Raw genomic sequence first — 12,810 nt, forward strand, 5'->3', positions numbered from 1 at the left:
TCTACCCTCGGTATCCCTAATTTGTTCCACTCAGTTGGATCAATGCCCTTAAAGACGGGGCTAATTCTGCGTAACGAGAAGCGCGAGAAACCGTGGAGGGTTATGCCGAGAGTCGAGTCGAGGCGAGTCAAGTGAGTCGGGAGTGACCCGCGGCAGCGTAAAAACCACTGAATAGGATTCTAATGGATACGGCGGTCGTTTGAGAAGTGTATGCCACACGGCTAGGCCCCCGTATTATACAATACATATATAAGGGTAGTGAGAAAAACTTTCTCAACCTACCCGTGAACGGGCATTAGCGATCCATTTTCAAATACAACTCTGCAACCTGTGGCTATTTCCACCATCGAGGATTTTATTACCTGATCGGTGTACGGTGTAATTAGCGTTTGGTCAGACGACGACGATGATCAACGTTTCAATTCTCTTCCTCACTCGATCGTTTACCTTCTTTCCACCAGATCTCTACATTTTCCCGCAGGAAATGCATAATGGGGGGAAATTTCACAACTTCAACATCGCTTTCCGTCCACGATTCGTGTTCCGCTTCCGCGTAGTTTCTCCTGCTTTATCTTCTCCGCATATACATATACGGGAGGGGGGGGGGGGGGCATGAAATGTTACCGCTGCAGGAATGTACGTTTCTTTTTTATTTCTATTTTTTTTTTTTTTTTATCTTTTCACCCCCTTTCCGCTCGCGTCTGAGCGACGCCTCTACGTTAAGTTCTACTTTCCACCAAAGTTTGTTATTTCTGTCACGACTGATGGACGGTCTTCGGAGACAGAGAGAGCGACAGAGACAGATATTAAATACACGTGTAAGTATAGAGGATATCCCCCCCCCCCCCCCCGCCCATCCAACCCTTCCACTTCTCCCATAGCGAGACAAATTACCTCCCAAATATGAGACATAAGTGCTGAGAGTGAAAAGACGAAAAAAAAAACGAACAAGTCGATCGAGGAGGGGGAAAAAAATTACACCGATCATCGAGTACAGAGTCAGTTTTAGGACGAATACATATACCTACAGAACCTGCGAACTCTCCGTGAAGTAAATTATACTGAAATTCAGTTCCACCTCGTAGTATCACCTAAACTTCAAAAATGTTTCAATTTTCGTCAATTTTTCTTTGTGTTTTTTTTTTTTTTCTTTCTTTCACGACGCCACACTTGAACTTTCATGTATACATGTAACGAACAATTTAAAAATAAATTCGTTCCAAAAGGATGTTACATAGAACCCAATTATCTTGTACCTACCTTTTTACCCTCTCTGGCTGAGTAAATGGTTTATTTAACGCATCGATCGACAAGGGTACAGTGCATATATCCATACGTACAAAGAGCTGGGGCGAGAATGTTCGATAATGAGAGAGGGAAAAGGAGAAGAAAAAAAATGGGGGGAAAAAAAATTGCATTACCGCGAAGAGGTTTTTCCCGTGATGTAGGTATACCTATCTCGAGTAAATGCTATTATACGCGGTGTAGCTAGTAACAAACGGCGGCATAACTCGATCGGGCATGTTTGCGCATGTATGTGTGTATGTACATATTATATTGTATAGGTATACACACCAATTTTCGTTGAAGCAATCTCATTCCGCTGATAGGTAGAGGAGAATTTGTATGGTGGATTCCTTGACGATAATAAAATAAATAACTTGATTAGGTACTCCTACCTGCGTTAAGATCACCGTCAGTTCCTCTTTCGTATAGTCAAATATATAAAGCAGGTACGCGTACATGTACATTTTTCGAGCGACTAATACATTTGCATGTACGAACGCTGCAAAATATACCGGTGTAAAAATTCTGATTCGTTTGTAATTTGCATATACCTTATGTATCCACTCGCAGTGCAGCGCCTATTGGGACTTGAAAGTCTGCCAAGTTTAGACCTCTGGGGCTTGCCTTTATTGAGATAGACTGTATTGAATTTTCTCACTTTTACCAAATTGCACTTTACATTCTTATTTTTATCCGGGCACTCTGTGTTGCGTCGAAAATACACATATGGATATATACGCGCACACAATGCTATCTGTTTTCTATGCAAAGAAGAACAAGCTTTCGAGCTGAAGTATCCAATTTTACGAATAGATATGTATGTGTGTATTATATACGTGTCTACTCGTGAGAGCAGCCCGGAGGATATGGAGGATAGGATTTTTGAGTGATCACCGTTTTTCTTCCGCCTAGGCTTCGCGTGTGTAAAATTGATTTCGACGGCATTTTTTATTTGTTTTTTCTCTTCTTTTTTTCACTACCTTTAGATACATCAAAGCTCGCAGCAGTGATCTTTCCTCCCGAAGTCGTGGAAATTGGTGAAGGTAAACGAGCGGGACAGTTTTGCCAGAGGCTTACGACTCTGACGGAAGATACACCGCCTGTTATGAATATTCAATTTTCGTTAGCTTTATACGAGAATAATACAATAAAGACTTCGTCCGATTTTTCAGACTGTGTCTACAAAAACATAGAGATATATTTTAGGCGTCTGTACAATTAATTTTCATATTATCGAAACTGTTGTCATACGTCGTAAGATCGAAGGAAAAAAATCACGTACACGGTCGATTACTTTTTTCATGACCCTCAACTCTCCGCGATGAGGACTAAATGAAATTACAAATGTAAAGTTTAATCTGGTAAAAGTGAAGGAAAATTCATTACCACGGTACTTTCTGAAGAACGTATAGTAAGCCCCGGAGGTCTGAAACTCGGCTGCAGCTTTCAGACCGAGCTGGGAGGTGCACATATAATATAGGGCGTATAATAAACAGGGTTCTGGAATTCCCTGACTTTTCCAAGTAGGTATCTCAGCCTTCGAACAGAATTTTTTCACTAACCTTTCAAGAAATATGCCGCTAATTAATGAAATTTTTTTTACACAATAATGCCTGCGATTTTCCGTAAGAAAAAAACGAAAGAAGGTTTGTTGTTAACTAATATATAGGTATAGAATGTATGAAGTGGTGCGAGGAAACAAAATTTCAAATCCAATTTTCTTTTTTTCTTAAAAGATCGATAATACTTTGTACAAGAACGAGTTTATTTCTTTGACAGACTCAAAATTACAGTCTTATTTTCGAAATTCTCTGACGTTTCCCTGACTTTTCCCTCTTGTAAAAGATTCCCCGACTTTTCTCGGTTTTTCCTGTGCGTACGCAACCTGAATAAACCACGTATACGTAGGCATACGACAGCTAAAAATTACGAACGGATCGGAATTTCCCAGGTGCGAATACACGCGAAATTGTATCGCTTACTGAAATTCCGTGAAAAGCCTCGTCTGTAGTTACATAATAAGGTTTAATCTCGAAGAGAGCCAGCCTGATTGTGAGTATCAGGTTGACGGAAATCGACCTCTTTCAATCTCGATTGAACGACGCTTCTCACCGACGTCTCTCGGGGAGTCCGATTCTCCCAGGGATCCGATAAAGTTCAGTTTTCATAAGCGGGGTTCGATTCCCCGCTTACATTTCTAAAGGTCAGAGACTCGCTACGCGATACATGTAATTCCGTCTTGAAAATACGTATTTTATGCATTAAAATAATATTTTTTCAAATTCTTGTTTTTTCCCCTTAGCGCGTCGTTATCCGCTCCACTTGTTTCGTCTCCTTTTTCCTTCTCCGTTTATATCATATACGGTACACACATACGAAGGTACATGGTAAATATGTGCATGGATCTGCCGGCTTCCTATCTCCACTGGCAAATGTATGTCGAATCCTATACACTTTATCCCGTCTCCGAGATTTTACCAACTTGACGGGGATTTCTTTTCACCATCACGACACGACGTATACATATTTTATGCTTTTCTTTTGCTAACGATATTATTGACTCAACCTCGGTATATACGACACGCGTGTGCGCCGAGTACACTGTATGCGTTTTAAAAAGGGATGAAATAATAAAAAAAAAAAAAACAACCCTGTCCTATTACCATGAAGCGAGTTTTCGCGAACCGTGTGACGAATATCGAAACCCTGTGCTGTGAATTCGGAGACTTTCTTAAAGTGTGTACACGACCACCATCCCCGCGTTTATTGCGACGTTGAAATACGAGGATTTAGTCGGCACAGATTTTTCTTTTCTCGTGCTATATTTCTTTCCCCTATTTCGCTCTTTATCTCTCTTCCCGATGCTACTTTTTTGTTATTCTATCGATGCGACGTCGGATTTTAAGATACACCGCGGCGGTCCACCGCTACCTCGTATCAATATTGATTGAGGCATTTTTTTCCTCTTCTACGAAGACTTACTCAAGTCAATTACGTTATGCAATCGTATTTATTACTGCATTTTGCTAACTCACCCTCGTAGATTTTATCAGGCTGCAACTATCTTCAGAGAAACCGATGAATTTTTTATACAGTTCAAGCCAGGAAGTTGGTCGCATGAATGTATAGATTTATTTCAGACGAATAATTGAAACTTATATTTAGTTTATCGATCTGTTTCCCAGCAATTGCTACTCATGGTTAAGCTTATAAATGATAAACTTAATTATCATCAGCATTTCGAAAAGAAGCGAAGCTTCACAGAAAGTAATCGCACATCCTGATTGAATCTGTATAATTACCCCCATTCCTCGAAGTTAGCTCATTACACCGATTCCCTTAATCAATTTCAGATTAATTTAAATTTTACCGTTCTTCGTAATTGCGGCAGGTATTCTTTTTCCTCCGTAGCGTAACGATTTATAAGAATTTTTTACAATAAACGGTGACGCTCTCTTTCGCCCTCTGCCGATATCACGCCATCCGTCCTCGCGGAATGGTGAAAATACGTTGTAATATGAGTTTCGTGGTTGACAGGTATTACACATATAACGTAGGATATACGAATGATACGAATCCAACGATGGTAGAGTGCAGATTGCCGTTTGTTTGCAGAGTATTGAATAAACGAGGTCCCGATGAATTATTACAGGTTTGTATACGTTGAATATCTGAATATCGAGCCCGGTTTCCGGCAACCGCACCTTGGCCTTTCGCTTCTACGCTCTGTATACCTATGTACGAGACATGTGTATACATATACATATATACCGTGCTTTAACATCTAGGTCGTGGTTGATTTCGAAACTACACTTGACTCGATCGAACCATTCAAGCCAAAAATCCATCTATACACCTGTAGGTACAAGCTGTTTATTAAGGTTTCGCAGTCTTGCAGACACTTCGGTCTAAATACCTAAAGTAAGTACTCGTGGCAGGTGAATTATTAACCGTACCGCTGACGATCGACCTCTGGTACTGCTTCTCTCCCCTGGAGGGTTACGTAAGAAAACGACTGCGAACCCCCGGTGAAATTATTTCAGGCGCTAAGTACAAGCTGTAGACGAAGTAGACCGTTGCGCAGTCAGGGAGACTGGGGCTTTCCCGGCGGTCCAGGAATTCCTCTACAAGTATCAAGTATTACCTCACCGATCGGCGATGGCGGGTGGGTATTGCGTACACATATACTGCAAGGGGTGATTCCGAAGAAATAACCGGCGGAAGTCTTATCGATCATTTCAAAGCGGGAATATACTCTACCCGTTGTTGCCGATCACAAATCTGGACTCGTAATACATCCGAAATCGAGAGAAGAGAAGGAAAATGAAGGGAAAAGATGAAAAAGGAAGTAAAAAGAACAGGGGGGAGGGGGGTTAGAGGATGGATGAAGAAGAATTTACCGCACATCTCGGCGAAAGAAAATTGAACTCGCGCGGATTCTTTATCGAGCCTTCAGGGCCCTTTACCCTCTATTGAAAACGTCACTTTCATCTCCCGGTAACCAGAACGAATCGCGTAATCCCGAAGCGTCCCCCACACGATGTTCGATATGTTTATGGCACGCATTACGACCATCTAAATAGCCTGCACCGAAATATATTCTTTTGGGACTGGTCGCGCTGATTAGAATCTGCTGCCGTAGCAGGTCAAATTGACTCTCTAAGAATACTGCTTAATCTTCTGCTTTTATTGATATTACAGAGGCAGCCGAAGAACTTTTACATTCATTTTAAACGCCGGTAACTTTTTCTCATATAATAGCTGATACTTTCAAGTACGGCACTTCTCCCATTGGAGTCCTTCGGAGAACCGAACCAATTAGTCGCAAAACAATTCGATGAAGATATATTTCTAACTTGAAATTAAACAGCGTATTATAATACATTTTTTAATATCGCGAGCAATAAGTTTTAAAAAGTTTGACATTAGAACGTTTATTCGTTTTCTCAATACTGACTCAAACTCATCTTCATTTTCCTTCGTCGTTTAACTTCGAAATCAATGTCAGACTTATTTGTAATAGTCCAAGAAAATCTAGAGAGAAAATATATTTATCTCACTGTCAATATTTTTACGCTATAACAATAAAATTGTATTATATTACTTCAAACATTTATAATAACGTCAATAATGCATGAAAACAAAATTTTAACGGTAAACACATTTTTAGCCGAGAGTTATGAAAATTGCGTTTTCCCGGTTCGGGAGGGTGGAGGGTTACAGAACGTGACTGAATTTATATTTCCTATAAAGTAATTAGCTAAGCTTAACTGACGGCCTTAATCTTGCACGTTTCTCACCTACATGTAACTTATGTAATTGTGTACGGACACACGTAGAATGCGAACCCACGCGTTTTTCCCACCGACGATATAATAACATTATTATGCATTTATGTACGTTGGTGAAATTTCCATACCAGGGCCATTTAGTACGATGCGAGTCTCGTAATGCCGATAAAAAAGGTCCAGTGTGATTCTACATTTTTACCTTTGTTTAGCATTTTTTGTTCTTCATTCGCTCGCGCGACCGCCGCTACGCTCTCTGCGCGAACGTTGGTATCTTTCAGCTACGTACATACGTACAACAGTGCCATAAACTCGGTATCTTAATTCGAGGTGAAAAAGATACGGCTCGTTTGATAACTCTCGCCACCGGCGATTTATTGGCCACGGATTATTTGGGGGCAAAAAATTTCTATTCTATTAACGCAAATTTATGCATGTATACGAGTCGACGTTTACTGGTCGCTACTCATTTATTTAGATAAAAATTTATTACATCCGTGTTTCATTGTTAATATTATTATTATTATTATATTTATATAGGGCATTTTATTTTCACTATAAGTTTGGAATACAACAATATCAACGCTGACTTTTAGTAGCTTGAATTGAAAGCAAAGCTCAGAGTAGATCAGAAGTTTAAAGAGTTTTTTTTCTTTGTCACTCTGATCAACTTTAATACTATATATGTATTTAACTTCCCGGAGGGTAATTAGCCGACTAATTATCTCAGCGAGAAACAGTGCTTTACGAATTATATACAATTAGTTTTCGTCCCCAACTTTTCCTCCTTTGATCAGGAGTGCAAGTGGAATACTTGTGGCTTCTACCTCCCAGGTTTGCAATCAATTAGTTCTCAATTGATAGTCTCCGTTCTGTGTTATGTATCTCACCCAAGGTAGAGCCTGGTACCCACTCTTTTCAATGATTTTCAAATATCTGACTTGAATACCAGAAGTGGTGAAGTATGGAATCTCAAATTTGACCTGGATCGGTGGCTTGCCTTCGACATCTTCTCCGACGACAGAGGGCAGCCCAAAATGCGCCCTCATTAGGTACTCCTTTCCACCAGGGAATGATTTGATAGACCACGTGATCGCGCTCTGTTCCGGAGAATATTTCACGCTGCCTATGGTAGTCTTGAATTTTGGCGAATCGGCATCGTTTGGCACTGGAATAACTATCTCCACATTGTTGGCAGTCGATCTTCTCTTGAATTGCGAGCGAGCCTTGATCATGTATTCAACTCGGCTGTGAGCGTGACGCTCTATTACAGACTCGATCCAAATAAGTGGCTTGACGTGGGTATTGAGCCGGTACGACATCAACTCAAACTCTCCGTCGGGAGGTATGAACGAAATGGTCCTGTCGTTCTCGAATCTCGAAAGCCTGACGCACTGATGGAACTTGACATCCTCCAGCTCAACGGACTTGGACTTTCCACGACCTGTCGACTCGAACAAAACCTTGTCGTTTAGTCCCAGACGCAGTTCAGGCATCCCAGATAGGTAAACTCGCATTTTAATCGCCCCGACTATCTCGCTACTCAAAACATTCCCGTTTGCGTTAGCCAAGAGATTTACCGACTCTATGACATCGAGGAAAACCTCATTTTTGCGATACTTAATGCCTTCGGACCTCCAAGATACGGCGTTGGTTACCGCCATAGGTATTCTCGGCTGTATCTCAAGCTTGTGGCCCTCCTGAGTTATGTACTCCTGCAGAATTTTACTGTCCGTCGTCTGGGGGTAGCCAAAGTCCAAAAGCTCGTCAAGGAGCTCGTAAATTACAACGAAGTTGTCTCTAATGCTCTCTTCCTCGAGCTCTTTGAAATACTCCTGCATCACTTGGACCACTTTGTGGAGAAATACAAATACAAGTGAGATGTTAGCGTTCTTTCTTGTCGTAGATACAATGTACAGATTGTTGTACTTTATATACGAGTAAGTGCACTCAGGGGTTTGGATAATCGGCGTGAGATTGCACTCCTCTTCTCTCTCCATCACCAGAGGCATGAACTTCTCAATGACCCCAGTTTCAATGTCGCCACGGTAGTTTCTCGATATCAGCACCTTTCCCTTCACGTCTAGAATGTAGATGGCGGAGGTCGACATGGTGATGATTTTATCTTATACACCTGGAATTCAATAAGCAACACTCAGCACTGATAGCAGGTAGCTCGACACGTAGAAATGGGCAAAATGACTAATGAATGAGTCATGATAGTAACTGCATCTTTAATACAATTGAAGAAAAAAGAGCCTTTATGTAATACTCACGATGTCTGTTTACAATATGTACATGTTCTTTCGTGAAACATTATTCAACGTGTCGGATATCAGTCCACTTGTTAAATAAGATAAGCTCAATTTAAAGAGATAATTTTACACAGTTTGAACTTTTCACTGCTTTACCAATTTTTTCAAATAAATTCATGAAATTATTATATTAAATAGTGTAGATCAGTCTGACCAGACGTGACAGATTCTTTGTAGATTGTTGTTACAGCTTTGCCGTCACACAACATAGCAAACACTTCAAGTACGGAACTTTGAATAATCCGTTCCTTCAAATTGTTCGTATCAATTTAACTCATTCAGTGCAAAATTTGGAACAAAATCAGTAAATTTCTTGAATTAAAGTTTTATAAAATTACATTCAACATTTCAAGTTTTACATGTGATAAAATCATATCGAACTCTTCGGATAAAGAACACTGAATGAATAATCCAGCTAGAAAATCGGAATCTGACTCGCAACAATTGTAAATCAAACAAAGTTTCAGCATACTTGAACAGTGTCAGACCAAAAAAAGTAACTCAAATAATGAGTTAAAGAAAAAAGTGACTACAGTGAGAATTTGAAAAAATTCCCAACGCCCGTGAAAATTTGAAGGTTAAGTTCATCATTTCCTATTGAAACGGTAAAAACTACTTCACAGGCGTGAAGAAAACCATCCAAATAACGTAAGTGACACTTTTTCATGGAAAACAAACGCGCGGTGAGCGACAACCGAATTCCGTAAGGATAGAGAGACGAGGCCGAAAACTGTCAAGACGACACGGTTTGTTCCAAAAGGTAAATTTCACCAGAGGAATTGGAATAGGGTATGAAAAATGTTATTACCTCGAGAATTGAATGTCTGTGACGAATCTCTCAGAGGCGATCCCGTCCCGATATGTCGCCGTTATACGAATAAAGTGTTTATTTCTCAAGTAAAGACAGAACACGAGCACTTGCTCGTCACCATTCCACCTGCCACTGTGGACCGGTGCGAAGCTATCGACGTGTCTGACTCGCGGCGAGCGCAGGCGTACCAACGTTACGTGTCGCAGGCGAGCTATCGATCCTGACAGTGGTACCAACCGTTCAAAATTCGAACGCGTTCGAATCGTCAAATTACACAATCTGCGAATATCAGTAACGCGTATGAATATTCGAAAGAATCGTTCGGGTATTTATTGGCCGGCTGACTTTGCGAGTGAAAATAGGATCCCGAGAAAATATTACCGCTGATATATCGCGGTTGAGAATAATGGAAAGACCGTTTCAATCGTTTTTTATTCTCCCGGGATTCGATAAAACTGCCAATATTACGGCCCGCTCTCCGTCGCCCCGTTCATCGTGTGAAATAGCTAGCCATAAAATGGCTAACAAAGCGCCAACGTTGCGCATTGTTGCAGAAATTTCACCCACATACATCTGTTTTCTCAAACAATTTTCGGGCACCCTTCCAACCCATCTTATACGATACTCTGCGCCACAATAGAATAGTTATACGTTCACGTCGTTCTAGCTCATGGTTGGATCTTTGCTTTGAAGCTTATGTCATAAACTTTATTGTTGAGTTCATAGCCAATCCTTATACGTATTATACATGCATATGCATACGTATAGCGCTTCGTTACGTATGTATTTGGATAAATTGTATATTGAAAAGAAACCAGTGAAGGTTTGGGAAAATGATCAAAGCTTCTTGTTTCTCTCGCGTTATTAATATAGGTCATCGTACATACGTATAGAATCACGTACACGTAGCCGCGATGTTTAATTTTGCTAATGTGACTTTAAATATAATCGGAAAGTTCGAAGATCGATGACTCGACCTGTATATATATATATACGTATAACCACGGTATCGTAAAGTTTCCTCGGCACAAGAGTTGCCACAACGAATTACGTTAGTTGCATCTTCCACAACTTCCGAACGTTTCCGATTACTTTATCGCGTACAATATCCTTCGGAATAAACTTCATCCATATACCACTTTCTGTTCCAGATGCCCTCCAGACACGCGAAACGTCTGCCGCAAAATGGTAACTTATTCAACATGTTTCTAGACTAATTTCACTCAATGACGTCGAAGCACTAAAACCTCTCTCAGCACGTTTCTTGCTGCAATATATAAGAGGTAAGCCTCACCGCTCATGTTGATAAATTAATTATATACCGTAAGACTTGGAACGGGAAGAAACAAAATGGACATGTTAATTTATATGTTGTAGTCCAAGTCGCGAGTCAGAGTAACGAGCGTGAAATGTTTCTACATAAGACTACAGCTCGGGGCTTCTGGGGCCAGGTTGAATAATTGATTGGTGTTTACGGGATGGTGGTTGCTGACAAATGCTGCAATGCCACTGCGATGCCAGCCGGCGGCCGAGGTGCTGCTGGCTTCGGTACTGAAAGCAACCTTCCTCAACGTTTTAAATCACCTCATAATATTCGCCTCGATAACATTCATTGCCTCGAGCAGCTCTCAGTCCCCGACTCGGTACGCCTCCCGAATCGTTGAGACCAAAAGCGGACAGATAAGGGGAATCCTGCAGGTTCGTCCCCAGTGCGATAAATAATAATCTCCATCCCGCAGGAATTCAAATTGCGAACCAGCCATTCTGGCATCAATTAATTGTACTTACATAGACGGTTGGGGGGGATTTTTCAGGAACCTAACGGTCGGCACCTGGACCCGGTCGAAGTCTTCCGCGGCATTCCATACGCGGCACCCCCCGTAGAAAAACTCCGTTTCAGATCGCCGAGGCCTCCGCTGACTTGGGCGGGTGTTAAACTCGCGGATACCTTTGGCTTAGTTTGTCCTCAAAACTACCCGGACGTAACCAATCGGACAATTGCTCTAGGGACGATGCCACGGGGAAGATTTCTCCAGCTGAAACGCCTTCTTCCGCTGCTCGGGAATCAAAGCGAGGATTGCCTCTTCTTGAATCTCTACATACCTGGAAGCGGTAAGAATATACACATAAATTGCATTCTACGTTGTAATTAGGTTGATTAATTAAATAATTGCTACATAATATGCTTCACGTCGCACGTATAAAGACCGAACTTCGCTACAACATATACTGTAACAATACGTACGTGCAGTATGAAAATTAACCACAGTAACTGCGTCACACATGAAAACTGATTCAGTGTATGTCTTTCAATACTTTTTGCCTACGATTTTAATAAGTCCGAAAATAGATTGTGAATAATATATACTTATGTTATAGTAGAATAGTATGGATTACAAAATATTTGCTTTGATGAAGCTATAACAATTTGCGAAAAGATAATATGAAGATTTGTGAGTGAGTTCAGATAATTCCGTGAAAACTTTCACGTGCGTTATTTGAAAATTCCTATTTGAATTTCACCTCGGCCTGATCGTATACCAAAAATTGAAAATAAATAATGTGCCGTATCGTCTGACACATATCAGGTTCCCGAGGACTCGAGGCACCCTACGCAGTGATCGTTTACGTACACGGTGAGAGCTTTGAATGGGGTTCCGGAAATCCCTACGACGGCTCGGTATTGGCAAGTGCTGGTCACGTGATCGTCGTAACACTGAACTACCGGCTTGGTATATTAGGTACATTTTGCACTTGACGATGGGGTTATGATATATAATAGAGGCTTTTGCTGTCGAGCTTAGTCTTTTGTGCATGGTGCAAATATTTCCCATGTTTTCAGGATTCCTAAGGACTCGTCCTGGTCCAGACACAACGGACGGTTCCGGAGGTAATCTTGCCCTCAAGGACATTGCTATGGGGCTCCGATGGGTGCGCGATAACATCGGCGCCTTTGGCGGCGACCCGACCAGGATCACCCTAGTTGGACACGACACTGGGGCGGCTCTCGCCAATCTCCTACTTCTGGCGCCCTACGGCAAAGGTATAAAACGCAAATTGCTCCAATAACGCGGGTTATCTCTGGGAAACTGTTGGGTTTATAATAATT

At 41.3% G+C, this 12,810-nt stretch overlaps 3 protein-coding genes across 6 annotated transcripts in view; 1 reads left to right on the plus strand and 2 right to left on the minus strand.

The window, feature by feature from the left end:
• The window catches only part of LOC124175448 (calcium and integrin-binding protein 1-like), a 46,711-nt gene extending 35,123 nt beyond the window's left edge, over positions 1-11,588 (minus strand). Inside the window, exon 1 of the mRNA XM_046555714.1 lies at positions 11,490-11,588. The gene's annotated coding sequence lies outside the window, so the exon portion shown is untranslated. The remainder of the gene's footprint in view (positions 1-11,489) is intronic.
• The window catches only part of LOC124175436 (neuroligin-4, X-linked-like), a 30,203-nt gene that overhangs the window by 13,423 nt on the left and 3,970 nt on the right, over positions 1-12,810 (plus strand). For 3 of the 4 annotated variants that reach the window (XM_046555688.1, XM_046555690.1, XM_046555689.1), the window contains exons 3-7: positions 10,853-10,984; positions 11,079-11,399; positions 11,516-11,813; positions 12,290-12,442; positions 12,544-12,744. In XM_046555688.1, the coding sequence (XP_046411644.1) occupies positions 11,205-11,399; positions 11,516-11,813; positions 12,290-12,442; positions 12,544-12,744 (847 nt within the window). In that variant the 5' untranslated portion in view covers positions 10,853-10,984; positions 11,079-11,204. Of the gene's footprint in view, positions 1-10,729; positions 10,753-10,852; positions 10,985-11,078; positions 11,400-11,515; positions 11,814-12,289; positions 12,443-12,543; positions 12,745-12,810 lie in introns of those variants that run through there. The other variant, XM_046555692.1, reaches the window with a different exon arrangement.
• Positions 5,954-9,851, minus strand: LOC124175445 (AP-1 complex subunit mu-1). Its single transcript, XM_046555712.1, has 2 exons — positions 9,699-9,851; positions 5,954-8,709 (listed from the first exon to the last, which is right to left on the minus strand). The coding sequence occupies exon 2, from the start codon at positions 8,684-8,686 to the stop codon at positions 7,418-7,420; it is 1,269 nt and encodes a 422-aa protein (XP_046411668.1). The 5' UTR covers positions 8,687-8,709; positions 9,699-9,851; the 3' UTR covers positions 5,954-7,417.

This window comes from Neodiprion fabricii, chromosome 2 (assembly GCF_021155785.1).
Source record: "Neodiprion fabricii isolate iyNeoFabr1 chromosome 2, iyNeoFabr1.1, whole genome shotgun sequence".
In the NCBI taxonomy this organism is placed as follows: domain Eukaryota; kingdom Metazoa; phylum Arthropoda; class Insecta; order Hymenoptera; family Diprionidae; genus Neodiprion; species Neodiprion fabricii.